The sequence below is a fragment of the Lepidochelys olivacea genome (assembly GCF_965140295.1).
Source record: "Lepidochelys olivacea isolate rLepOli2 genome assembly, chromosome: 26".
Taxonomy (NCBI): Eukaryota; Metazoa; Chordata; order Testudines; family Cheloniidae; genus Lepidochelys; species Lepidochelys olivacea.
In genome coordinates, this window is record NC_140436.1 from 11,397,120 (window position 1) to 11,419,158 (window position 22,039).

The following is a 22,039-nucleotide window of genomic DNA, read 5'->3' on the forward strand; positions in this document are numbered from 1 at the left end:
TTAAAACTACCATGCAGGGGTACTGAGATTTAATATTTAAACCTGCTTTGAGATCCTAGGATGAAAGTTTTCATGGATGTTCAAAGTATGATTGCTGCTTCTACTCCTGTGCGGTTTTGTTGGGGTAAATACTTCCATCCATCGATACCTGTATAGATCAGGTGTGTGTATCTATTGCATTATACATAAACTTGGATATCTTGGGTGTATGTATGTGTATAGTTTGAGATGATCCTTTCTGAGCTGAAAACATAGGGATATGTCCCAAAAGCCATTGACTCATTTAAAAACCTGTAGGTCTCTTGCATCTTTGACTCTGCCCCCGCAGCTAGAAACTGAAAGATCTTCTGTGTCTCTCTTGACTGTTTAAATCAATTTGTTGCTTGTTGTATTGTTTCTGACCTGTATTTGAAATTTTTCCCTAGGTATTTTACTAGCTGTGTGCCATGCCTTGGAGAACACAACGTCTGCCTTGAGTGGTAAGTTCACTGATGTAATATATTAACCTTAGACCTTGCACAGTAATTTCAACCATATCTTCTGCATCCAGAGCTCCGAATTAGCTCTCAGCCACCCCTTCTGGTTTTCCTAATCATACCCAGTGGTCCCCACAGATGTTCTCATCATGCCTGTACCCTGTTTCCTGGCCCTCTCCAGTAGTCCTCCAGCTCAGATGCTTGGAAAATGCCTCGGCCATGGGGCCGAGATCTGTGCTTGAAAGTGCAAACAAATCCAGAAACGTTTCTGGGGTTATCTTACTGCATGTAATGTTGGCCTCTTTGCCAGGGCATAACTTGATTCTTGTTTAATGCCCTACCGTCAATGTATTACTCTTGACCATGTTAATAAGTGGATAGATCATATGTGTGACTTGGTAGGGCTGGTTTAAGAGGACCGCGTGGAAGAGAGGTCATTTCTTTTCTCTGCCTTTCATTCCATCATATTGAGCGTGAAGCCATTGCGAGAGCAATAGCGGAGAGAATTCACTTTAGTTTGTGCACTGCTTATCCAGCCCATAAAGGTCTTAGCTTCCAGCCTGCTGCTAGCCATTTAAATAACCAACAGACAGAATAGTCTTTTCCTATGCGCTGGCTCATAACCAAGTGCTGACTTGTAGTGTAGTGAAATAGGGTCTTCTCCAGGGTTCGTGCTGGTTTGTACCCATGAGCAAACAATGCTGTTGCTAGTTCTTTGGGACCATCGCTGATGTATTTGTACAATCCCAGTTGAGGCTTTTGATAGCTACTGTAATGTTAATTACAGGGTCCATGCAGAGCCTTGCTGGTCAGTGTGGATAGCATGCTAGTAGTCATGTGTGTAAATGATCCCCCGGGATGTCGCCTTATTCCATTGTATCTGTGTCTGGGTGGTGCAAAGAGGGGATTGGGTGAGTACCTTCTTTTACATGAATGCATCTTTTAGTGGGCTGGCTAGTGTGTGTGGCTACCCTCTGGTGGATGGAATCATATCTGCTCAACTGCATGTCATAGTCCTCATACTGCGAACAGAGATTCTTCATGGCTCAAGCATTAAGTGCCTGTGTCTATATTGGATTTGTTAGATTTACACACTGAAAAACACTTGGCAACTGCTAGCGCCATTCCTTCACAGCCTTTAGAGTGGATCTGAGAGGGACTGAGTTGTCAAGTTCATATCTGGGCCTGAACTTCCTCCAGGTTCTGGTGGAGAGTTGGATCCCATCTCCTGGGTCCAATACTGTCCAGTAGACCAGGATAACTGGTACGTGGGAGAAGTGTTGCGAGCTATGGCTGCGGTTGTATGCACGCATGCAATGGCGTTCTCGGGAATGTGGTATTTTTTGCAACACGTATTTTGCCTTGCAAATAGGTGGAACGTGGGCCAGCCAGACACCAGTCTCTGTGTGTGAGATACTATTGCTCAACAGCCACCTTTCCAAATTCCCAACAACTTCTCCATTCCATTCTCTGCCTGGCCTTTTCTCCCATAAGGCACTGGAGTTGTGCTAAAATTAGAAAGCTTATCTCTCTTGTGCAGGTATGTGTTACCTGCTCCCAAATTGCTGTGCCCTAGATACTAAATGCATTATTCTCCTTGTACTTCATTTTTTATCACCTTGACTTCAGTGGAGTTGCCCTCTATTTTATACTGGCATGAGAGGAGAGTCCAGTCCTACGTTGCTCAAGTCCTCGTATCTCTCTGCTTTGTTTTGTCTTATGAATTTGGAAAGGAAGCGTTTGGTGCCGGTTCAGTTGGTTGAATAAACAGCTTCTTTCATTCCACCCGGGCGGAATGGCCCAGGGATGAGAATGAGCTGTGGCTTTAGAATGACGGGGCTGTCCAACCCAAATCAAAACTACACCCGTGGTTTTTGTGCCGAATTCTAATCATTGGCCCTTCGCGCTTCTTTGGTTGTCCATGTGGGGCTCTTCCTTTCCCTTTACAGGGTCCCGCAACTGAGGTGGGTGAGGAAGGAGAGAACTTCCTGTTTAGATGTTTGAGTCCACTATTACTTGTGTTTTCCCCCATTTGTGGCATCCTCCTGTCGTCTTGATTCTGCACCTATTGAAGGTGGGGCAAAACTCCCATTTTAAACACTTTAGGTCAGGCGCGCCTCTCTCGTTATATGTGTGTACAGTGCCTAGCCCAACAGGACGCTTCTTGGGGCCTCTAGGCATTACCATGAGGCAAATAATAAGTAATTTGATATAGAGATTCAAGGATCACTTATCTCTGAATGACCATAATTTATGGGCTCTATTCTATCTGAGAGCATGCTTTGCAGGGCCTAGCAACGGAAACACGCACTGCAAAGGGTGGACTTTGGCTCTGAGAGGTCACTGCGGGTGTGAGATGAGGTGATGTTTTGTTGTAAAAGATTTCCCCTCCCCATTTGTGATGACTGCCTTCTAATCCCTAGGGAGTCCCGTCTGCGTCTAAGCTGCTGGTTTTTCCGTTTCCTAACGGGGACGTGAGAAGCCATGAAAGGCTTTAGAGCCAATAATGGCACAGAGCTCAAAGCCCAGATCTAACACGTGAGAGGTGGTTTCTGGGCTCACTTGTGCCCGTCTGGTGGTAATCCAAGTCCCAGGATATTCTAACGAAGCTGGGGGGGGGGGGGCGGGCGCACAGGGGAGGAGATTCATTGTCTACACAATAGCTACAATCCTGCAGGAGATCTCAACCTGAATAAGCTGATTTTTAGGATCATGTAGATCTTCCATATGGAGTGGAGGTAATTTGCCCCAAAAGAGACCCATCATCCATAGATCTCGCCTGCCTGTGATTTGAAGCAAACTCCAAAATTTACTGTCTAACAAAACAATCAAGAGAGCCCCTTAAAGTTCGTGACAGCCTGGTGCAATCAGCACAGGGTGGCCACTAGGGAGCCAGCAGACCTGGGTGCTATTCCTGGGGTGTCACCATGTCTCTGTGCCTCTGTTTGCCCTCCCACCTTGTCTGTCCTGTCTGTCAGCTTCTTGGAGCAGCGTCTGTACAGCGCCTCGCACAGCAGGGCTCTGATCTTAGTAAGGGCTTCTGGGTGCTGCTGTGATGGAAGTAATAATTTAACTTGGGGAAATGCCCTCTGGTGCCTGGGCAGCATTTGGTCAGAAGGGGAGACAGACAGGACATCAGGGGGTCAATTCTGTAGGCTGAAATTCTATTATGGGGACTGCCTTGCGAGGATGGAGAGCATTGTACTTGGAATCCCAAGTGACTCAAGGTATGTCTACATACCCAGTGACCCTCCCAGCCCAGGTCGACAGTGATGTCAATGGCTCGTCAGTGCCAAGTCGCTTTTGAAAATGAGACTTGTCCTCCTATGTCACTGAGGTGCTTTTGAAAATTCCACCCTGACTGGATCAACGCTGCCACAATATCAAGGGAATGCAGTAGGGGAAAGAATTTAGTACCTTACCTGCCCTACTAACTCAGCCATAGCTTATTAAAACTGAAGGGATCTTAAAAATCCCAACCTGCTCACTTCCTGCAGAGGTCTGAAAGTGGACATCCAGAACAGACTAGTCAGTTTCACCTGGTGTACTGTCAGTTTCTAGTCCACTTTGTTTTCATTTGCACTAAACCAGGTCTGCAATGTTGGGCTGCAGAGGGACTGTTTTTGGTTTTAAAAACAAATGTTGCCTCTTGAATGCAAGAAGAGGGTTTGATGGAAATATCCCTCCCCCCCCCCCTTTTTTTTTTTTAAATGTAAGTAAAAGTGTAAAGGCCTCCTCCTCACACCCACAACTTGATTTGTAAGTAAAATTCAATTGAACATCTTTCCTTTAGTGTTTTTGTTTTTTTTTTTAAATCTCATAGATTCATAGATTCATAGATATTTAGGTCAGAAGGGACCATTATGATCATCTAGTCTGACCTCCTGCACAATGCAGGCCACAGAATTTCACCCACCACTCCTAAAAAAGACCTCACACCTATATCTGTGCTATTGAAGTCCTCAAATTGTAGTTTGAAGACCTCAAGGAGCAGAGAATCCTCCAGCAAGTGACCCGTGCCCCATGCTACAGAGGAAGGCGAAAAACCTCCAGGGCCTTCCAATCTGCCCTGGAGGAAAATTCCTTCCCGACCCCAAATATGGCGATCAGCTAAACCCTGAGCATATGGGCAAGATTCATCAGCCAGATACTACAGAAAATTCTTTCCCGGGTAACTTGGATCTTACCCCATCTAAAAACCCATCACAGGCCATTGGGCCTATTTACCATGAATATTTAATTACCAAAACCATGTTATCCCATCATACCATCTCCTCCATAAACTTATCGAGTTTAATCTTAAAGCAAGATAGATCTTTTGCCCCCACTACTTCCCTCGGAAGGCTATTCCAAAACTTCACTCCTCTGATGGTTAGAAACCTTCGTCTAATTTCTAATCTAAATTTCCTAGTGGCCAGTTTATATCCATTTGTTCTTGTGTCCACATTGGTATTGAGTTTAAATAATTCCTCTCCCTCTCTGGTATTTATCCCTCTGATATATTTATAGAGAGCAATCATATCTCCCCTCAACCTTCTTTTAGTTAGGCTAAACAAGCCAAGCTCCCTGAGTCTCCTTTCATAAGACAAATTTTCCATTCCTCGGATCATCCTAGTAGCCCTTCTCTGTACCTGTTCCAGTTTGAATTCATCCTTCTTAAACATGGGAGACCAGAACTGCACACAGTATTCCAGGTGAGGTCTCACCAGTGCCTTATATAACGGTACTAAAACCTCCTTATCCCTACTGGAAATACCTCTCCTGATGCATCCCAAGACGACATTAGCTTTTTTCACAGCCATATCACATTGGCAGCTCATAGTCAACCTATGATCAACCAATACTCCAAGGTCCTTTTCCTCCTCCGTTACTTCTAGTTGATGCGTCCCTAGCTTATAACTAAAATTCTTGTTATTAATCCCTAAATGCATGACCTTACACTTCTCACTATTAAATTTCATCCTATTCTTATTGATTGATCTCAATCAATCTCTCTTTAAATCAGCATCTAAATTTTGAACATACATATTTTAGCATTGGTATTGTGGTAGCATCTAGAAGCTCCTGTCATGGCCTAGGTCCCATTATGCCAGGTGCTGTACAAACCCAGAACACAAAAGATGGTCCTTGCCCCAAGGAGCTTGTTTTGTTTTTATTTAGCTTAAAATTCTGAAGAAATCCTGCAAACAGGGCTTGTTGTTGTTGTTGTTGTTGGGTAATGGATTAGTAGCATTGTTCAGGAAGGGTGATGATTAATAACACCTTATTGTTACATAGTATCTTTCTTTCTTTAGGTCTCAAAGCATTTTACAAAGGAGGTCAGTGTCCATATCCCCATTTTACAGATGGCGAAATTGAGGCACAGGGAGAAAGTAACTTGCCCAAGGTCACACAACAAGTCACTGGCATGGTTGGGAATAGAATTCAGGTATACTGAGTCCCAGATTAGTGCTCTATCCACTAGGCCATGCTGCCTCACTCCGCAGTTGAAGGGTTGGAAATCTCTCGAGCGTTTGGTCTCATGAACATTCTGGTCTGGGTTTGTCCCTAGGCTGGGAACATAAGTCTTTTAAAAACTGGTGTTTTATTAAATTCAGTATTTTTAAAAAAAAACCCACATGCAGAGCTTGCACAAACCCCACTGCTGCTCGGTCCTTCCAGAGCAATCTCCTCTGAGCCGCTCAGCAGACTTCAGATACTTTAAGGGACAAGGCTCAGGTAAATCGAATCCTGACTATCCCGTTTTGAGCGTGAGACTTGCACACTCTGGATTTCAAGTCAGAATTGCGGGGGAGGGGAGGCTGCTTAGCTGAAATTCCCAGACTCGGACGGTTTGCTCGTCCCTCGTAATAGGTCAGCAGCAGCTGTGCATAGCTAACAGCGATTGCAGTGTGCCCCCACCACGGACAGCTGGTAAAACAGCTTCCTGCGTTTAGGGTCAGGCAGGCTAGCCACAAGAAGTGTAAGTGGGCACAAGGTGTTCAGGGGTTGTTTTGTATTAATTTAATGGAACCCTTATGCCTAGGAATTGGAATATGAAGATGATTCTCCTGTTTTGTTTTCCACTTGTGCAACCCAACTGATTTTCAGTGAAGCTGCTCCTGGCTTACACCTATCTACCTTACAGTATTTTCATGTACATTTCAGCCACTAGGAATTCTTGCATCCACGACCCCAAAAAAATGTATAATCCTTAAACTGTACTCAGTGAGTGGGAAATCCTCATTTCATTACAAAAAATTTCACAATCAGTTTTTTCCCCCCCAGCAGAGACCTAATTTGAAGTGGTGCAGCAGCCTTCCCATGTGTGTGGTTTACCCCAGTTTGAAACCAGCATGAGCTGCACTGGCATCTACACTAGAAGCTTGTGCTCGTACGGCTACCCCGAGAGCTGGGAGCTTGAGACAAGCAAGGCCCAAGAACCAAATTCTACTTTCAGTGGAGGTCAAAAGCAGAGCTGGGCAATAGCTGGCTCCACGGAGTCGCCCCAGGCTTCTGAGCGAGAGTGAGTGAGTGTAGATGCGATCAGAAAATATGCAGAGCAAGGCTAAATGGACTTATTAGTAATCAGGTAAGGAAGGGGATAAAAATACAGCCAAGATTAAGACCATGTTAGATAAGGCAGCTAGTAAACACTGGCCGAGTGTGAGCAGTGATTAGAAAAGCTCTGCTTATGCAGAATATGCTTTTTTTTTGCCTGCCTGTACCTTTCCTGTGCCATTAGAGAACAAATGATGGGACAGAAGAAATCCTAAGGGGTGGGGGGTGATATTTTCAGAGGTCCAGGCGGCCGGTAGGCATCCAGTTCCCACTGGTCGCCAGCTAGGCACCTTGAAAATCTCCCTTATCAATCATTAGGCAAGACTAAGAAATCCAAACTTGTAGCTCACGAAAGCTCATGCTCAAATAAATTGGTTAGTCTCTAAGGTGCCACAAGTACTCCTTTCTTTTTCCCCAAAGATGATACGTTACCATGCGTGCAATTGGAGATCCCAAATGGAATGTAGGAAGGACCATATCGGATCAGACCAGGGTCCGTCTAGTCAGTGTCCTGTCTCCAGCAGACACTGGTACCAGCTGCTGCAGAGGAAGGTGCAAGAAAGACTGCAGTAGTCAGTTTAGAATAACCTACTCCCAATAGTTTCAGTTTGGCTTGTGCCCTGATGCATGAGAAGTTGTGTCCTTTCTGCAACCTCTGTGTATTTTTAATGTTTATTCTTATAATCGGATAGACCGTTTGAGGGTCATTGCCCTTAACTCTTTCCTAGGGCATGAAATCAAACACTTTTTTTAATGTCTGTGGGTGAACAGCAGAAATAGTTTTTGGGTTTTTTTTTCTTCCGCTGCTGAAATCAGACTTTCTGTACCAGGCTCTGCAATGGGCAGTGTTTTGGAGCAAACTCAGTCTGGTCTCTGAAGATGGGTATTGGAAGCAGGGTGGCCTACTGCACAAAGCACTGGATTGAGACTTGGGAGACCTAGGCTGAGTTCCTGGTTCTGCCGCTGGCCTCCTCAGTGACCTTGGGCAAGCCACTGGACCACCCTGTGCCTCTGTTTCCCCATCTATAAAATGGAGACAATGATTCTTATTTCCTCTGTAAAGTGCTTTGAGCTCTACTCATGAAAGAGCTCTAGGTATTACTGTTTTCATTTCCTTGGTTTCCAAAGACTGGGATGCATAAACATTATAGATAAAATCTGGCCCTACTGAAGTTGATGGGAGTTTTGCTTTCTTAGATATCTATCTCTCTCAAAATATTGCTTTCTCAGTAAGGAAGAAGGCCGTATAGTTATCAGTTTGGGTCCTCAACTGGAGATACCATAAAGGGCTCTGAATTTCAGAGAGAGAGAGAGAGTGCTGAACACTTTCTAAAAAAAGAAAACCCCAAGCGTAGACAAGCTGGCCAAGTCTATCCACACGGCACTGCAGAGGTGCAGCCGTACCGATATAGTTGCAGCACGTCTGGTGAAGATGCTCTATGCCGAAGGGGAAGAGCTCTCCTGTCGGCATAAAGAAACCTACCTCTGCGAGCGGCATGAAGACGCTACCTTAGGTGTAGTTAATCCACCTCTCCATGAGGCAGTAGCTAGATGCACGCAAGAAGCCCTCCCATCAACATAGCACTGTCTACACTGGGAGTTAGATCAGTATAACGGCATCGCTCTGGAGCGTTACACCAATGGACATTTGTAGTGCAGGGTCTTAAATGGAGCACCCAAAACCACCAGTTGCTTTTGAAAATCATGGCAGGTGATTTGGTATCCACTGCCACCCTAACCCCTTAATGCAGCTGCCAAAGAACAAAAGCAAGCCACAGTGGGGAACGAATCCTCTGCTAGAGTCTGCTGCCTGCCTGCTTGCGATGCAGCTGAAGGAGGATGACACTGGCTGCCTTTCTAGGGAAAAAATGGAAATGTCTGTATAATGACCTGGCTCCAAGGACTGAATTGCCAGCCGTAGGATGTTGTGCATTAGACGCACTACGGCTCCTGCACGGTCTCTTAGTTGGCAGTGCTGATTTGCATTGTAACAAATCAATTTACACTAGGTCAGTTGCTTCATTCATAAAACTGCTACAATAAGCTGTGAAATCTGAAAAATGAAATGATTCTTTTCTCTCCCCCCTCGCCCTCCCCGACCCTTTTCCCGATAACTTTCCCATTTGACAGAACCTCAAGTGGGTTTTATGAATGGGCTGGAGTAGAGTTTTAAAAGGGCTACAAACATGTCAACGTTTTCTTTCTGGCATCTCTGAAGCTTAAGAAATACAGCTTGTGCATAGAGCAAATGTGTAGGGGGTTTGTCCTGTCCTTTGGCCAGAATGATGGAGACTTAACAAGCCAGATGTCTTTTTTTTTTTTTTTCTTTTTCATGGTTTACATGTGTTCAAAGCCGCGGGAGGGGGGGATGGACTCTGGAGGGCTTGTAAGGGGCCAATTCATCCATACCTGATTATTTATCCAGTGCCACGTTGAATGGCATTTGTGTCTCTTGGAAGTTATATTTGTAAATATCACTCCTGGCCGTGGAATAAAACCTCCTTTCTAGGCTGAAGGGATTTGGAGTCCAACTGAATGAAAAGTGTGTGTAAAAGGAAACTCTGTGCTCTGAGCAGAGGGGAGAGATTGCCCCTGAGTTTATGTAGCCTCACAGTGAAATCTCGCTGTGGGACAGACGTTAGCAAAGCAAAAATCTGAATCTCACTAAGAAAACAGTTTTTAAATTTTAGAAAGAGGCATGAACCAAGTTTCAGTTTGGATCTGAACTTCACAGCTCCAGCCCTTCTCTGATATGGGTTGATCCAAAACCCTTTTCACAGATTTCCTTCTGGTCTCAGGCCCCTGTGGTCATTCAGTCTGACCTCTGGCAGAACACAAGCCATAGAACTTCCCTGAATTAATTCTTGTTTCTGCTAGAGCAGAGCTTTTAGGAAAACATCCCATCTTGATTTAACAATTACTAGTGGTGGAGAATCCACCACGAACCTTTGTAAATTTCTTATCTTTAAGTTCACTTTATGAATGGCAATAAGCAGGGAGTGGCTTACGTTGTGGAGTGGGAGGTTGTTCCTTTTACTCTTTTATATAGTGATGCTAATCTTAAAAAAAGAGAGGCCTTGTGGGTAAGGCCTTGGACTGGAACTTGGGAGACCCAGGTTCAGTTCCTGGCTCTGCGACAAACTCCTTGTGTGACCTTGGGCAAGTCACTTCACCTCCCTGAGCCTCAGTTCCCATCAGCTGAAATCAATAGAGCTGTACTCATTTACACAAGTTGAGGGGCTGGTCAAAGGTAGTTTCAAGGTAATTGTTACTTCATCAAGAACCTGAGAGAGCCGAAGGAATGATCGTGTAGTTCCTGTGCCAGCATTAGGCTTTTGTTATCACGCAACTAAGAGACCCATTCTATTCTAAACCCTGCAATGTCTCCCTTTGCTCTTAATCACAATGCTATGCTCATTAAGAGCCTCTTCCATCTTACCAGCAGGACAGTGGGGTGGGAATAGGTATTGTTTCATATTCTCTGTGTATATATAAAGCCTGCTGCAGTTTCCACGATATGCATCTGAGGAAGTGAGCTGTAGCTCACGAAAGCTCATGCTCTAATAAATTGGTTAGTCTCTAAGGTGCCACAAGTCCTCCTTTTCTTTTTGCGAATACAGACTAACACGGCTGTTACTCTGAAACCTGTCATTATGCAAGGCACTGCATTTAGCCGTATGGAGTGGAAATCTATCAACTGCATGAAAAAACTTGTACAGATACAGACAGACAGACATAATCTTCCTTTCCAAATGCAAACAGATGGACATCGTACCAAAAGGACTGAAGGTAAAAAATCCATTACAATCTACATACCACACAGACTATGCTGACAGCTTGTGCCACACGCTCTCAAAGAAACTGCGGAACCACCTGATCAACATCCTCTGCTGCAAACAGGGAAAGATTAAGAATGAGCTCTCAGAACTGGATACTCTCATAAAAAACCAACCTTCCACACAAACTTCCTCGTGGCTGGATTTTACTAAAACTAGACAAGCCATTTACAACGCACACTTTGCTTCTCTACAAAAGAAAAAGGACACTAAACTTTCTAAACTACTACATGCTACAAGGGGCCACAGCAATGGTTCCCTCAACCCACCTAGCAATATTGTTAACCTATCCAACTATACTCTCAGCCCAGCAGAAGCAGCTGTTCTATCTCGGGGCCTCTCCTTCTGCCCCTCCACCCCCACGAACATGATACAGTTCTGTGGTGACCTAGAATCCTATTTTCGACGTCTCCGACTCAAGGAATATTTCCAAAATACCTCTGAACAGCATACTAATCCACAGAGGTCTCCCTACCAACACTACAGAAAGAGGGATTCTAGGTGGACTCCTCCTGAAGGTCGAAACAGCAGACTGGACTTCTACATAGAGTGCTTCCGCCGACGTGCACAGGCTGAAATTGTGGAAAAGCAGCATCACTTGCCCCATAACCTCAGCCATGCGGAACGCAATGCCATCCACAGCCTCAGAAACAACTCTGACATCATAATCAAAAAGGCTGACAAAGGAGGTGCTGTTGTCGTCATGAATAGGTCGGAATATGAACAAGAGGCTGCTCGGCAGCTCTCCAACACGAGTTTCTACAAGCCATTACCCTCTGATCCCACTGAGAGTTACCAAAAGCAACTACAGCATTTGCTCAAGAAACTTCCTGAAAAAGCACAAGATCAAATCCGCACAGACACACCCCTGGAACCCCGACCTGGGATATTCTATCTACTACCCAAGATCCATAAACCTGGAAATCCTGGGCGCCCCATCATCTCAGGCATTGGCACCCTGACAGCAGGATTGTCTGGCTATGTAGACTCCCTCCTCAGGCCCTACGCTACCAGCACTCCCAGCTACCTTCGAGACACCACTGACTTCCTGAGGAAACTACAATCCATCGGTGATCTTCCTGATAACACCATCCTGGCCACTATGGATGTAGAAGCCCTCTACACCAACATTCCACACAAAGATGGACTACAAGCCGTCAAGAACACTATCCCCGATAATGTCACGGCTAACCTGGTGGCTGAACTTTGTGACTTTGTCCTTACCCATAACTACTTCACATTTGGGGACAATGTATACCTTCAGATCAGCGGCACTGCTATGGGTACCCGCATGGCCCCACAGTATGCCAACATTTTTATGGCTGATTTAGAACAACGCTTCCTCAGCTCTCGTCCCCTAAAGCCCCTACTCTACTTGCGCTATATTGATGACATCTTCATCATCTGGACCCATGGAAAAGAAGCCCTTGAGGAATTCCACCATGATTTCAACAATTTCCATCCCACCACCAACCTCAGCCTGGTCCAGTCCACACAAGAGATCCACTTCCTGGACACTACAGTGCTAATAAACAATGGTCACATAAACACCACCCTATACCGGAAACCTACTGACCGCTATTCCTACCTGCATGCCTCCAGCTTTCACCCTGACCACACCACACGATCCATCGTCTACAGCCAAGCTCTGCGATACAACCGCATTTGCTCCAACCCCTCAGACAGAGACCAACACCTACAAGATCTCTGTCAAGCTTTCTTACAACTACAATACCCACCTGCAGAAGTAAAGAAACAGATTGATAGAGCCAGAAGAGTTCCCAGAAGTTACCTACTACAGGACAGGCCTAACAAAGAAAATAACAGAACGCCACTAGCCGTCACCTTCAGCCCCCAACTAAAACCCCTCCAACGCATTATTAAGGATCTACAACCTATCCTAAAGGATGACCCAACACTCTCACAAATCTTGGGAGACAGGCCAGTCCTTGCCTACAGACAGCCCCGCAACCTGAAGCAAATACTCACCAACAACCACATACCACACAACAGAACCACTAACCCAGGAACTTATCCTTGCAACAAAGCCCGTTGCCAACTGTGCCCACATATCTATTCAGGGGACACCATCACAGGGCCTAATAACATCAGCCACACTATCAGAGGCTCGTTCACCTGCACATCCACCAACGTGATATATGCCATCATGTGCCAGCAATGCCCCTCTGCCATGTACATTGGTCAAACTGGACAGTCTCTACGTAAAAGAATAAATGGACACAAATCAGATGTCAAGAATTATAACATTCATAAACCAGTCGGAGAACACTTCAATCTCTCTGGTCACGCGATCACAGACATGAAGGTCGCTATCTTAAAACAAAAAAACTTCAAATCCAGACTCCAGCGAGAAACTGCTGAATTGGAATTCATTTGCAAATTGGATACTATTAATTTAGGCTTAAATAGAGACTTGGAGTGGCTAAGTCATTATGCAAGGTAGCCTGTTTCCTCTTGTTTTTTCCTACCTCCCCCCCCCCCAGATGTTCTGGTTTAACTTGGATTTTAACTTGAAGAGTGGTCAGTTTGGATGAGCTATTACCAGCAGGAGAGTGAGTTTGTGTGTGTATGGGGGTGGGGGGGATGTGAGAACCTGGATTTGTGCAGGAAATAGCCCAGCTTGATTGTCATGCACATTGTGTAAAGAGTTGTCACTTTGGATGGGCTATCACCAGCAGGAGAGTGAATTTGTGTGGGGGGGTGGAGGGTGAGAAAACCTGGATTTGTGCTGGAAATCACTTTAGATAAGCTATTACCAGCAGGACAGTGGGGTGGGAATAGGTATTGTTTCATATTCTCTGTGTATATATAAAGCCTGCTGCAGTTTCCACGATATGCATCTGAGGAAGTGAGCTGTAGCTCACGAAAGCTTATGCTCTAATAAATTGGTTAGTCTCTAAGGTGCCACAAGTCCTCCTTTTCTTTTTGCGAATACAGACTAACACGGCTGTTGCTCTGAAATCTTCCATCTGAGGAACTCAAAATGATTTGCAAGCAACAACAGGTTCATCCTCTCCACCCCCATGAGTTAAGTAGTAATAGCCTCTGTTGTACAGATGGGGAAACTGAGGCACGAGAGCAGTGATTTGCTCAAGGTCATAGTCCATAGCGGAGCCTTATGGTACCCATCTGCCAGAGAAACCAGGATGTGTGCCGCTTTAGGTGTCTCAGGATCTTGGAGGAAAACTGGTGAACATTCAGCTCTGATTAAATCTTTTGACAGTGATTTCTCCATATATGCCCCTTTGGCACTATGCAAACAATGTTAGTCAAGGGAAGCCCCTTTGCAGTGTTGAGCAGGTGACTTGTGGAAATCCCTAAAGAGGGGAAGCCATGGAAAGGTCTTGAAACTGCATACAGCAAAGTGGCCTGTTGTAAGATGTGCTGCATTGATCATGCTACTCACAAAAAATATCCAGGAGGAGAGAGAGAGGAATCCATTCCCTGACTTAGAAGTTATTGCAGAGGGGGAAAGGGGGTTAGAGGCAGGGATCAGATAGTTTAGAAGTGGGGAATTTTCCCTGGCTGGTCTCAGTACAAGCAGACTGCTCATGCCAAGGATTTGTGATTTAGTTTGAGCTGGCAAGGAGGAGAGTGGGGTTTCCACGTGGGGGGAGAGAGAAAGAAGCAATGTTAAGCCTATTTTGGTACGCTGAGTTTGAGCCAATGGAGCCGGAGATTAGGATTAAATGGTAGATTTGGGAATTGCCTATGTGGAGGGGCATTGGTGCAGATTGTTCATTGTGAGCAGTATCCGCCTTCCTCTGAAGCATCGGGTACCAGCTGCTCTAAGGCAGCTATTGGACTGGGTGGGCTACTCGTCTTTATTCTAGTGGGCCAGTTCCTATATTGCTATGAGTAGCTTAAAACTAAAGGTGCAAATGAGGTCACCAAAGTCCTGATCCAAAATCAGTGGAAGGAGTCCAGGCACTTCAGTGGACTCTGGATCAGGTCCCAAGAAAGGGAATATACCAGCAAAAGAGGGGAGAGGACCCAGCCAAAGGGGAAGGTGAGGGCCCCCCTGGCGGGGGAGGGGGGGGACTTGAAAATAGAAAACTCAATAAGATCTCACCACTGTAAGGATTTTCCCCAGACTCTGGGAATCAGCCATGCTGTGGGTCAGTTGGAAGGGGGAGAATGAGGTGGAAGGAAAATTAAAAACGGGGCAGAAGGGAGGTCAGAAATGTATGTGTAAAAGCAAAGGTGGTTGGGAGCTGGTATACATCCCAGTGATGTTCCTCCTCCCTCTCATAAGAGGTGGTCTGGGAACGCTGTCAGCTGTGGGTACCTGGAGTAGGCACACTGATCTCATTTTGCAAGGGTGAAGGCTCAACGAGGCAAAGCCCCTTTCTTACTCTTTCCCCGGCTGGGGCATTCTTGTAACACTGAAGCATCAAGGGCAATGCAAACGTTACAACACAATTGCAACAAACTGTCACTGATGCGATTGCTTAGTATTGTTTGTCAGTGGACAGGCTGCTTTCTTGAGTGCTGAGAAAAGGTGCACAGAGAAGGGATCTTTGGCTATCACAGAGCACTTTGCAGCATCTTCAGGTCAGAGCATACTTTCTAGAGAATAGGCCCATTGTAGACTCCCCAGAAATTTGGAAATCAGCAGTTGAGCTTTGCTTTTGGTTCTTCTCAATATATTGGGCCAGTCCAAAGCCCTGGGATGTAGCTCTGCACCCTGACCTTTGGGAAGGTTTTAGATCTGGATGAAACTTTTGGCTCTGGCATGTCTCTGGTATTTGCACCAAAGCTAACACCATGATTGCAGCTTGGATTCAAACCTAGTTTGACTGTCTAGCCCAAGCAGGGCCAGGTTCTGCTGGAACCATACTGTGAAGCAGGGAAGGGGGAGAGGTGATTGGCACCAAAATGTTTCGGATCACATTGGCAGCTTGACCCTCATTAGAACCCAGTTTGACCACAGCCTAGTTTACACCACACTTCAACACCACTGTTTTAAAGGCCAGTGTGGACAGCAGAAAATGGACATTGAAGCGGGTTGACTCTTCTGCATTTCCCTGATCAAGCCCTTGAGTCTCTCTGTATTTAATTAGATTTCCAAACTTGTGGAGTCAGTGGCTAGGAGAAGTCTGTCCTGGCAATCCTCCTCCTCCTCCTCCACACAGAGGTGTGGATGAGAGCAGAACAGAAGAAAATGAAAGGAGGGGAGAATTACAGGATGAAAGTGTGGAACATGAAGTGAAGGACAAAGGAGAAGGTCTCTATTCTTCTTGGACCTATGGCAATGTAATAGATGCACTGATAGGTCTCTCTGCACCTCTAATTTCTATGATACTGTAAGTACTCACTGAAGTAATGTCTACACTGCAAAAAAAAAGACCTGCAGCAGTGAGTCTCCAAGCCTTGATCAACTGTCTCGGGCTTGTGCTAGTGGGCTAAAAATAGCAGTGTAGATGTTCAAGCCTGGGTTGGAGCCTTGGCTCTGAGCTCCACCCCCCAGGCTCCGACGGGTGCACTTCTGAATGCAGAGACCTCAGAAGCAGCTGAACCCCTGCATGCCAGAGGGCCCCAAGTGGGGGGAAACTTAAAGGTGGAAATGAGAGAATCTTCACAAACACTGAATCATGTGTAGACTTCCTGACCACACACAAGGAAGCGTAGAGGGCAACTGGTTCAAACTGGAGTCAACTTTGCTAGAAATTGCTCCTAGGACTTCATGTGCTATGGGTCTAGTGCTGGGAAGGATAAGAATGGAGACTTGGTGGTGTAGTCCTTGAGCTAAAAAATTTATTTGCAGGGGGGAAGTGATAACTTTTGGAAAAATGGTAGGCCAGTGGCTTCAGCAGTGATAAGATGGCATACCTGGAGGCAAAGTGTGTTGTATGGCCTGTGATGAGCCATACAGACTAGGAGGATAGGAGAGAAAAGACCATCTGTAGACTCACCAAGGTAAATGAGAAAACGATGGGGCATCTGAATGAGTTTGCTTACGTTCTAAATGAATGTGGTTCCATTGCAAATGAAGGGTGACTCAATCAGCAAAATAATTGTTTTGGAAGAGGGATGAACGAGCAGAACCCAATGGAAGAATTAAGGATATGTAAGCCAAACTGGATCATGACAGATTTCAATCCCTCCTTTCTATGCAGAGGCATTTAAGGAAATGGAGAAAGCACTTGGGCCAGATGAAGCCGTAATGGATGTGGTGAAGTCATTGGAAAAGGAAGGCTTCAAGTATCTGACAAGTTTGTTCCATGTTCTTAAAGGGAAAATGCTTGATGAATGGGGTAAAAGCTTGGTGGTGCTTCTTTTAAACATAAAGAGATATTAGTGTGCTAATCATCCAATTGAGCTGATGTTACATGTGATGAAAGTATGGGAGAAGATTATTGAAAAGGGTCTGAATGGGATGCTTGAAATTTGGAAAGGTCAGGATGGATTCATGCCAATTTATGCTACCAGTCCTCCTAGAGTAGCTCAGAAAAAAAGAGATTGAGACCATACCCAGTTGCAATCTGTACCACAGCTTCAGAAGAAGGCTATAAAAGTCGCCAACCCCACCCAGGGAAGTGGCAAGAGATTCTGGAGGGTGCCATACAAATTCATTTCCCTTACACCAGTCAGTGATGTGATCACACTGATACATGTGGATTAGCCACTATAGCTCATTTCATTTTCGTGTGTTCATACTGAGTTTTGTGAGCAGTGGCAATATACGATTGCCAAAGGCTTAACGTAGTTCCTTGGCTTTGTGTGGAAGAGGGCAACCTCTGAGTGATTATAGCTTTCTGGTAGCTGTTTTGTGGCTACCAATCTGCAATTTAGTCAATAAAACAAATGCAGATGGTAGCTTCCATCCTACAGTCAGAATTGCACTGGTGTATCCAGACAAGTGCCTGGGGTCCCAGTGAAGTAATGGAGCATTGCACAGAAATATAGCCCTCCCTGCATAGAGGGCACGATTAGGACATTCTCTTTTAAGAGTCCCTTTTACAAGCTGCATCCCAAAATCCTTTACAGGAGAGCTGGAAGGGGGGGAGAGAGAGAGAGTGTTTCACTGCCTTTGTAAATGGACAAAGGCTGGTACTAGACAAGCAAAGGGGAACAGGAGAAAGACAGATGATGGGGTGGAGCTGGGATGATGTGCATATTATATTTATCTTGGGGAAGGTTTATGTTTAGTGGTTTTTTTGCTTTTCAAAAGTTTGAAAAATCTTATCTTGCAAAAAGTGTTCCAGTGAATTGCATAGAACGTTCCCCAGTGGTGGGGATTTAGAAGAGCATCACCACGCACTGGCATGTCTTGCTGCAACCACAGCTGTTTGAACTGGTTAAAATGGGAGCATTTCCTGACACTTCAGAATGCTGTCTCCTTGCTAGCCGAATGTGTCTGGAATCAGACTCTGAAACTGTACTGGATGTGCTTAAAGCTGGCACTGCCGAGCAACAGAAGTGGAAGATTGGACAAATGACCAGGGAGGAGTATAAAAATATTGCTCGGGCATGCAGGAGTGAAATCAGGAAGACCAAATAACACCTGGAGTTGCAGCTAGCAAGAGATGTTAAGAGTAACAAGAAGGGTTTCTTCAGGTATGTTAGCAACAAGAAGAAAGTCAAGGAAAGTGTGGGCCTCTTATTGAATGGGGGAGGCAACCTAGTGACAGAGGATGTGGAAAAAGCTAATGTACTCAATGCTTTTTTCACCTCTGTCTATTAAAGTTGATTTAGTTGGGGAGTAGGCCCTGCTTTGAGCAGGGAGCTGGACTAGATGACGACCAGAGGTCCCTTCCAACCCTGATATTCTGTGAACATGTTAGACCATTGTACGTCTTGCTTTCCCAAGGCCAGTAGATGCGTCTTATCCCCACTGGTTCCTACAGAGGCATGTGGCAACTACCTATGGAATACCATTTGAAAGATGGTAGACGAGAGCATTGCAGCAGGCCCTTGTTCCACCACTCAGAACTACCAGTCTGCAACACCGTTCAAAAGAATCCTGAAGCAGGAGGTCAGCGAATGCTCATGGGGAGACTGTTATGGTGCAAAGCTGGTGAAGCTAAAATAGAAGATTAAATGGCTTGATCTATGGATGGTTGTAACTGGGATGGGAAAAGCTCTCTGGTTCAGAGGAACAAAAGGAAAGTCCCAGCCCTTTGATGTGGGCTGGTACAACAATAAAAGTTGCAAATGGTGCAGCTTCTTGAGGCAAGGTCGTAAACTGAAGCTGCCCTCAGTCATTGTTTCCTACAAAGGAGTTAAAGGCGCATTTGGGGAAAGGTGTCCTGGCAGGGACTGCTCCTTTCTTGCTCCCATTACGCACAGGAGTAGATGTCCTGGAGTTTTGTTTGGAGGAGGGCGGTTACATTTAATCTCCATGTGCGATGTGGCTCATCATTAAGGGGGTTGATGGAGATGGCTTAAAACGGGACCTGCTAATTTTCCCACCCCATTGAGGGGATCAGTGTAAAATGACATCCAGGTCTGCATTGCCTGTCCTGATTTTTTTGCTAAACCAGGATGCTACCATCAAGGGAGACAGGAGGCCCTTGTGGGTAATGCAGGGAGAACAGAGTGGAGGGGACAAGGGTTCTCTTCCTAGCTTCTGCCTTGAACGTTCAGTGTGATCTACAGCAGGTGACTTAAGCCTAAATTTTCACAAGTGGCCACTAATTTTGGCTGCCGAACTTGACATTTAGGGCCTAATTGAGAGGTGCTGAGAACCCACAGTCCCCACTGACTCACTTAGCACCTAAAGGAAATAGGCACCTTAGAAAATCCTAAACTGTAAACTCTAGGACAGATCCACAGCTGGCAAACTCAATGTAAAACCTTTGATGTTGATGCTTCAGTGGAGCTACATACGTTACATCAGCTGAGGATTCCCCTCCCCTTTCCTCTTTCAACAACCTTTTTAAACAAGAATAATTTTTCTTCATTTTTTAATAGATCCGTCTTTCATGAGATGTCTAGGCGGAGAACACTGTAGAAGAGGAAAAGATTTGTTTTAAATGCCTCACTCCAATGGTTTATCATCTGACAGAAAAGAAGCATGACAGATTGATTAGCCTAGATCAGCTTCAGAGAAGCATCCAAACTGCAAAGGATGCTTGTGCTGCTTAAAACCTAGTGCCCTGTTGTAATAGACTGCTAGTCATTTGAGAAGAATCCAGGCCACAGTGACATTAAGTTTCAGAGTAGCAGCCGTGTTAGTCTGTATTCGCAAAAAGAAAAGGAGGACTTGTGGCACCTTAGAGATGAGAGAATTTATTTGAGCATAAGCTTTCGTGAGCTACAGCTCACTTCATTGGATGCCTTCATGTGATGTTAAGTATTCTGCTGATTCAGTCTATTTAGCCTCTCGCCCTTCTGAGGGGAGAAGTGCTATGGTGATTTAGTTGGTGTTGGGGATTGGTCCTGCTTTGAGCAGGGGGTTGGACTAGATGACCTCCTGAGATCCCTTCCAACCCGCATCTTCTATGATTCTAATACAAATAATAATAAGTGTGTAATGAGGAGAGTTGGGCAGGAACTGGATATTTTGTTCTGCGGGAAAATCCCTGATTTCAGAATCTTGTTTTAGTCTGAAATGGAATTAAAAGAACAAATTTTGAAATTATTCCCATGAAATGAAACTTCAGGTCAGTTGAAACATTTCACTTCGATAAAAGTCAAACATTTCACTCTGTTTTCATGTTATACTATATTAAAGAAGATTGTGTCTTTATTTTTGACATGGAAAATTGAAACGTTCTGTTTCAACCTTTTCAAAAAAGCTCTTCCTCCCCCTCCCCAATTTTTTCTTTCAGAAACTTTTTTTTTTAAGTTCCGCTTCCAATGAGTCCGCACTTCCAGACACACACACATTCCACTTGAAAATTTCTGACCACCTCTACCACTGCATTTTCGTTCCATGTTCCTTTTCTGAAGTTTCAGTTCCATGTTCAGATGTTCCCAGGGCATCGTGTGTGTGTGTGTGTGTGTGTCTCTGAGCCCTTATTAGAAACAGTCAGGGTTCCGTACTGCCTGAGCCATGAGAAGGGGGTCGGTTTTATCACATCCACTGTTCTTTTAGCTAAAAGAGGCCAGGCCAGACTCCATTCAGAAGCCCATTTGTGCTGCTTGCTGCTCAGTGAATTGCTTGTTGGCAAAAGCTGCTGGTTTGATGGCTCTAAAGTCCTCCATTTATCCAAAGAATTGTTACAGCATAGTCCAGGCCATTCAGAGAATCGTAGGACTGGAAGGGATCTTGAGACATCATCTAGTCCTGTCTCCTGCACTCATGGCAGGACTAAGTATTGTAAGCTTCTCTCTGCCATTCCAGTCTAATTATTATTATTGTATGTGTATTATGGCACTGCCTTGAAGCCTTAATCCTAGATGACTCCACTGCGCTAGGTGCTGTACAAACACAGAACAAAAAGACAGTCCTTGCTCTGAAAAGCTTAAAATCTAAGTAATGTTTCTTCCCTCTGACTGTGTGAGGCTGCTTCTCAGAAGTCCGGTACAGTGGCCCATTCATTCCTTTGCCTGCCAATAAGGGGTTTGCATTTTTTAAAGAAAACCCTATTTTATCATTGGTTACATATCTTCATTGGTTATGTATCATAACTTACATGAACTTTGCACACCACTATTAACCGATCTCTGTCCTAATCTGTATGTAGTACCTTTATAAGACCCATTTGTGTTTGATCAACCTCTTTATCTGTGTGTCTTTTGTTCAGATTCCGAAAACGGTAACCAGCTGTCATACAATCTACTTGATCCTGATATGAGGCTGGCGGGCCTTGGTTTGCTTTCCATCTAAAGGCTTGCCCATGCTTTTTCTCCATGCCAGTAAAGTTGGGGGAGATCTGTCCCTTTTGAGAAAATCCACTGTCACAGTGTTGGCTGCTAGTAGCAATGGAGTTACCAGTGGCCCCTTCTTCCGAGATGGGGATGCTCCTTCCCTGAAAGTGGGGCTGAAGCAGTCACTCCTGCTCCTTAGCTGACTCCTGCCCAGGGCTCAGTGAGGAAATTACTAGGTGGAATTCTGAGGACTGTGTTATACAGGAAGTCAGACAAGATGATCATTTTGGGCCCAGTCTGACTCTAAAATCTACGGCGAGCTTGTAACCCGTGTAATGAGACAATCTGGGCTGGAAATCTGACCAGTGTCTCCAACATGGCAATACTGGCCCACTGCTGCTCAAGTAC

The 22,039-nt window shown here is 45.1% G+C and overlaps 1 protein-coding gene across 1 annotated transcript in view; it reads left to right on the forward strand.

The window, feature by feature from the left end:
• The window catches only part of TGFA (transforming growth factor alpha), a 50,111-nt gene that overhangs the window by 12,482 nt on the left and 15,590 nt on the right, over positions 1 to 22,039 (forward strand). Inside the window, exon 2 of the mRNA XM_084615016.1 lies at positions 426 to 479. Coding sequence (XP_084471142.1) covers positions 426 to 479 — 54 coding nt within the window. The remainder of the gene's footprint in view (positions 1 to 425; positions 480 to 22,039) is intronic.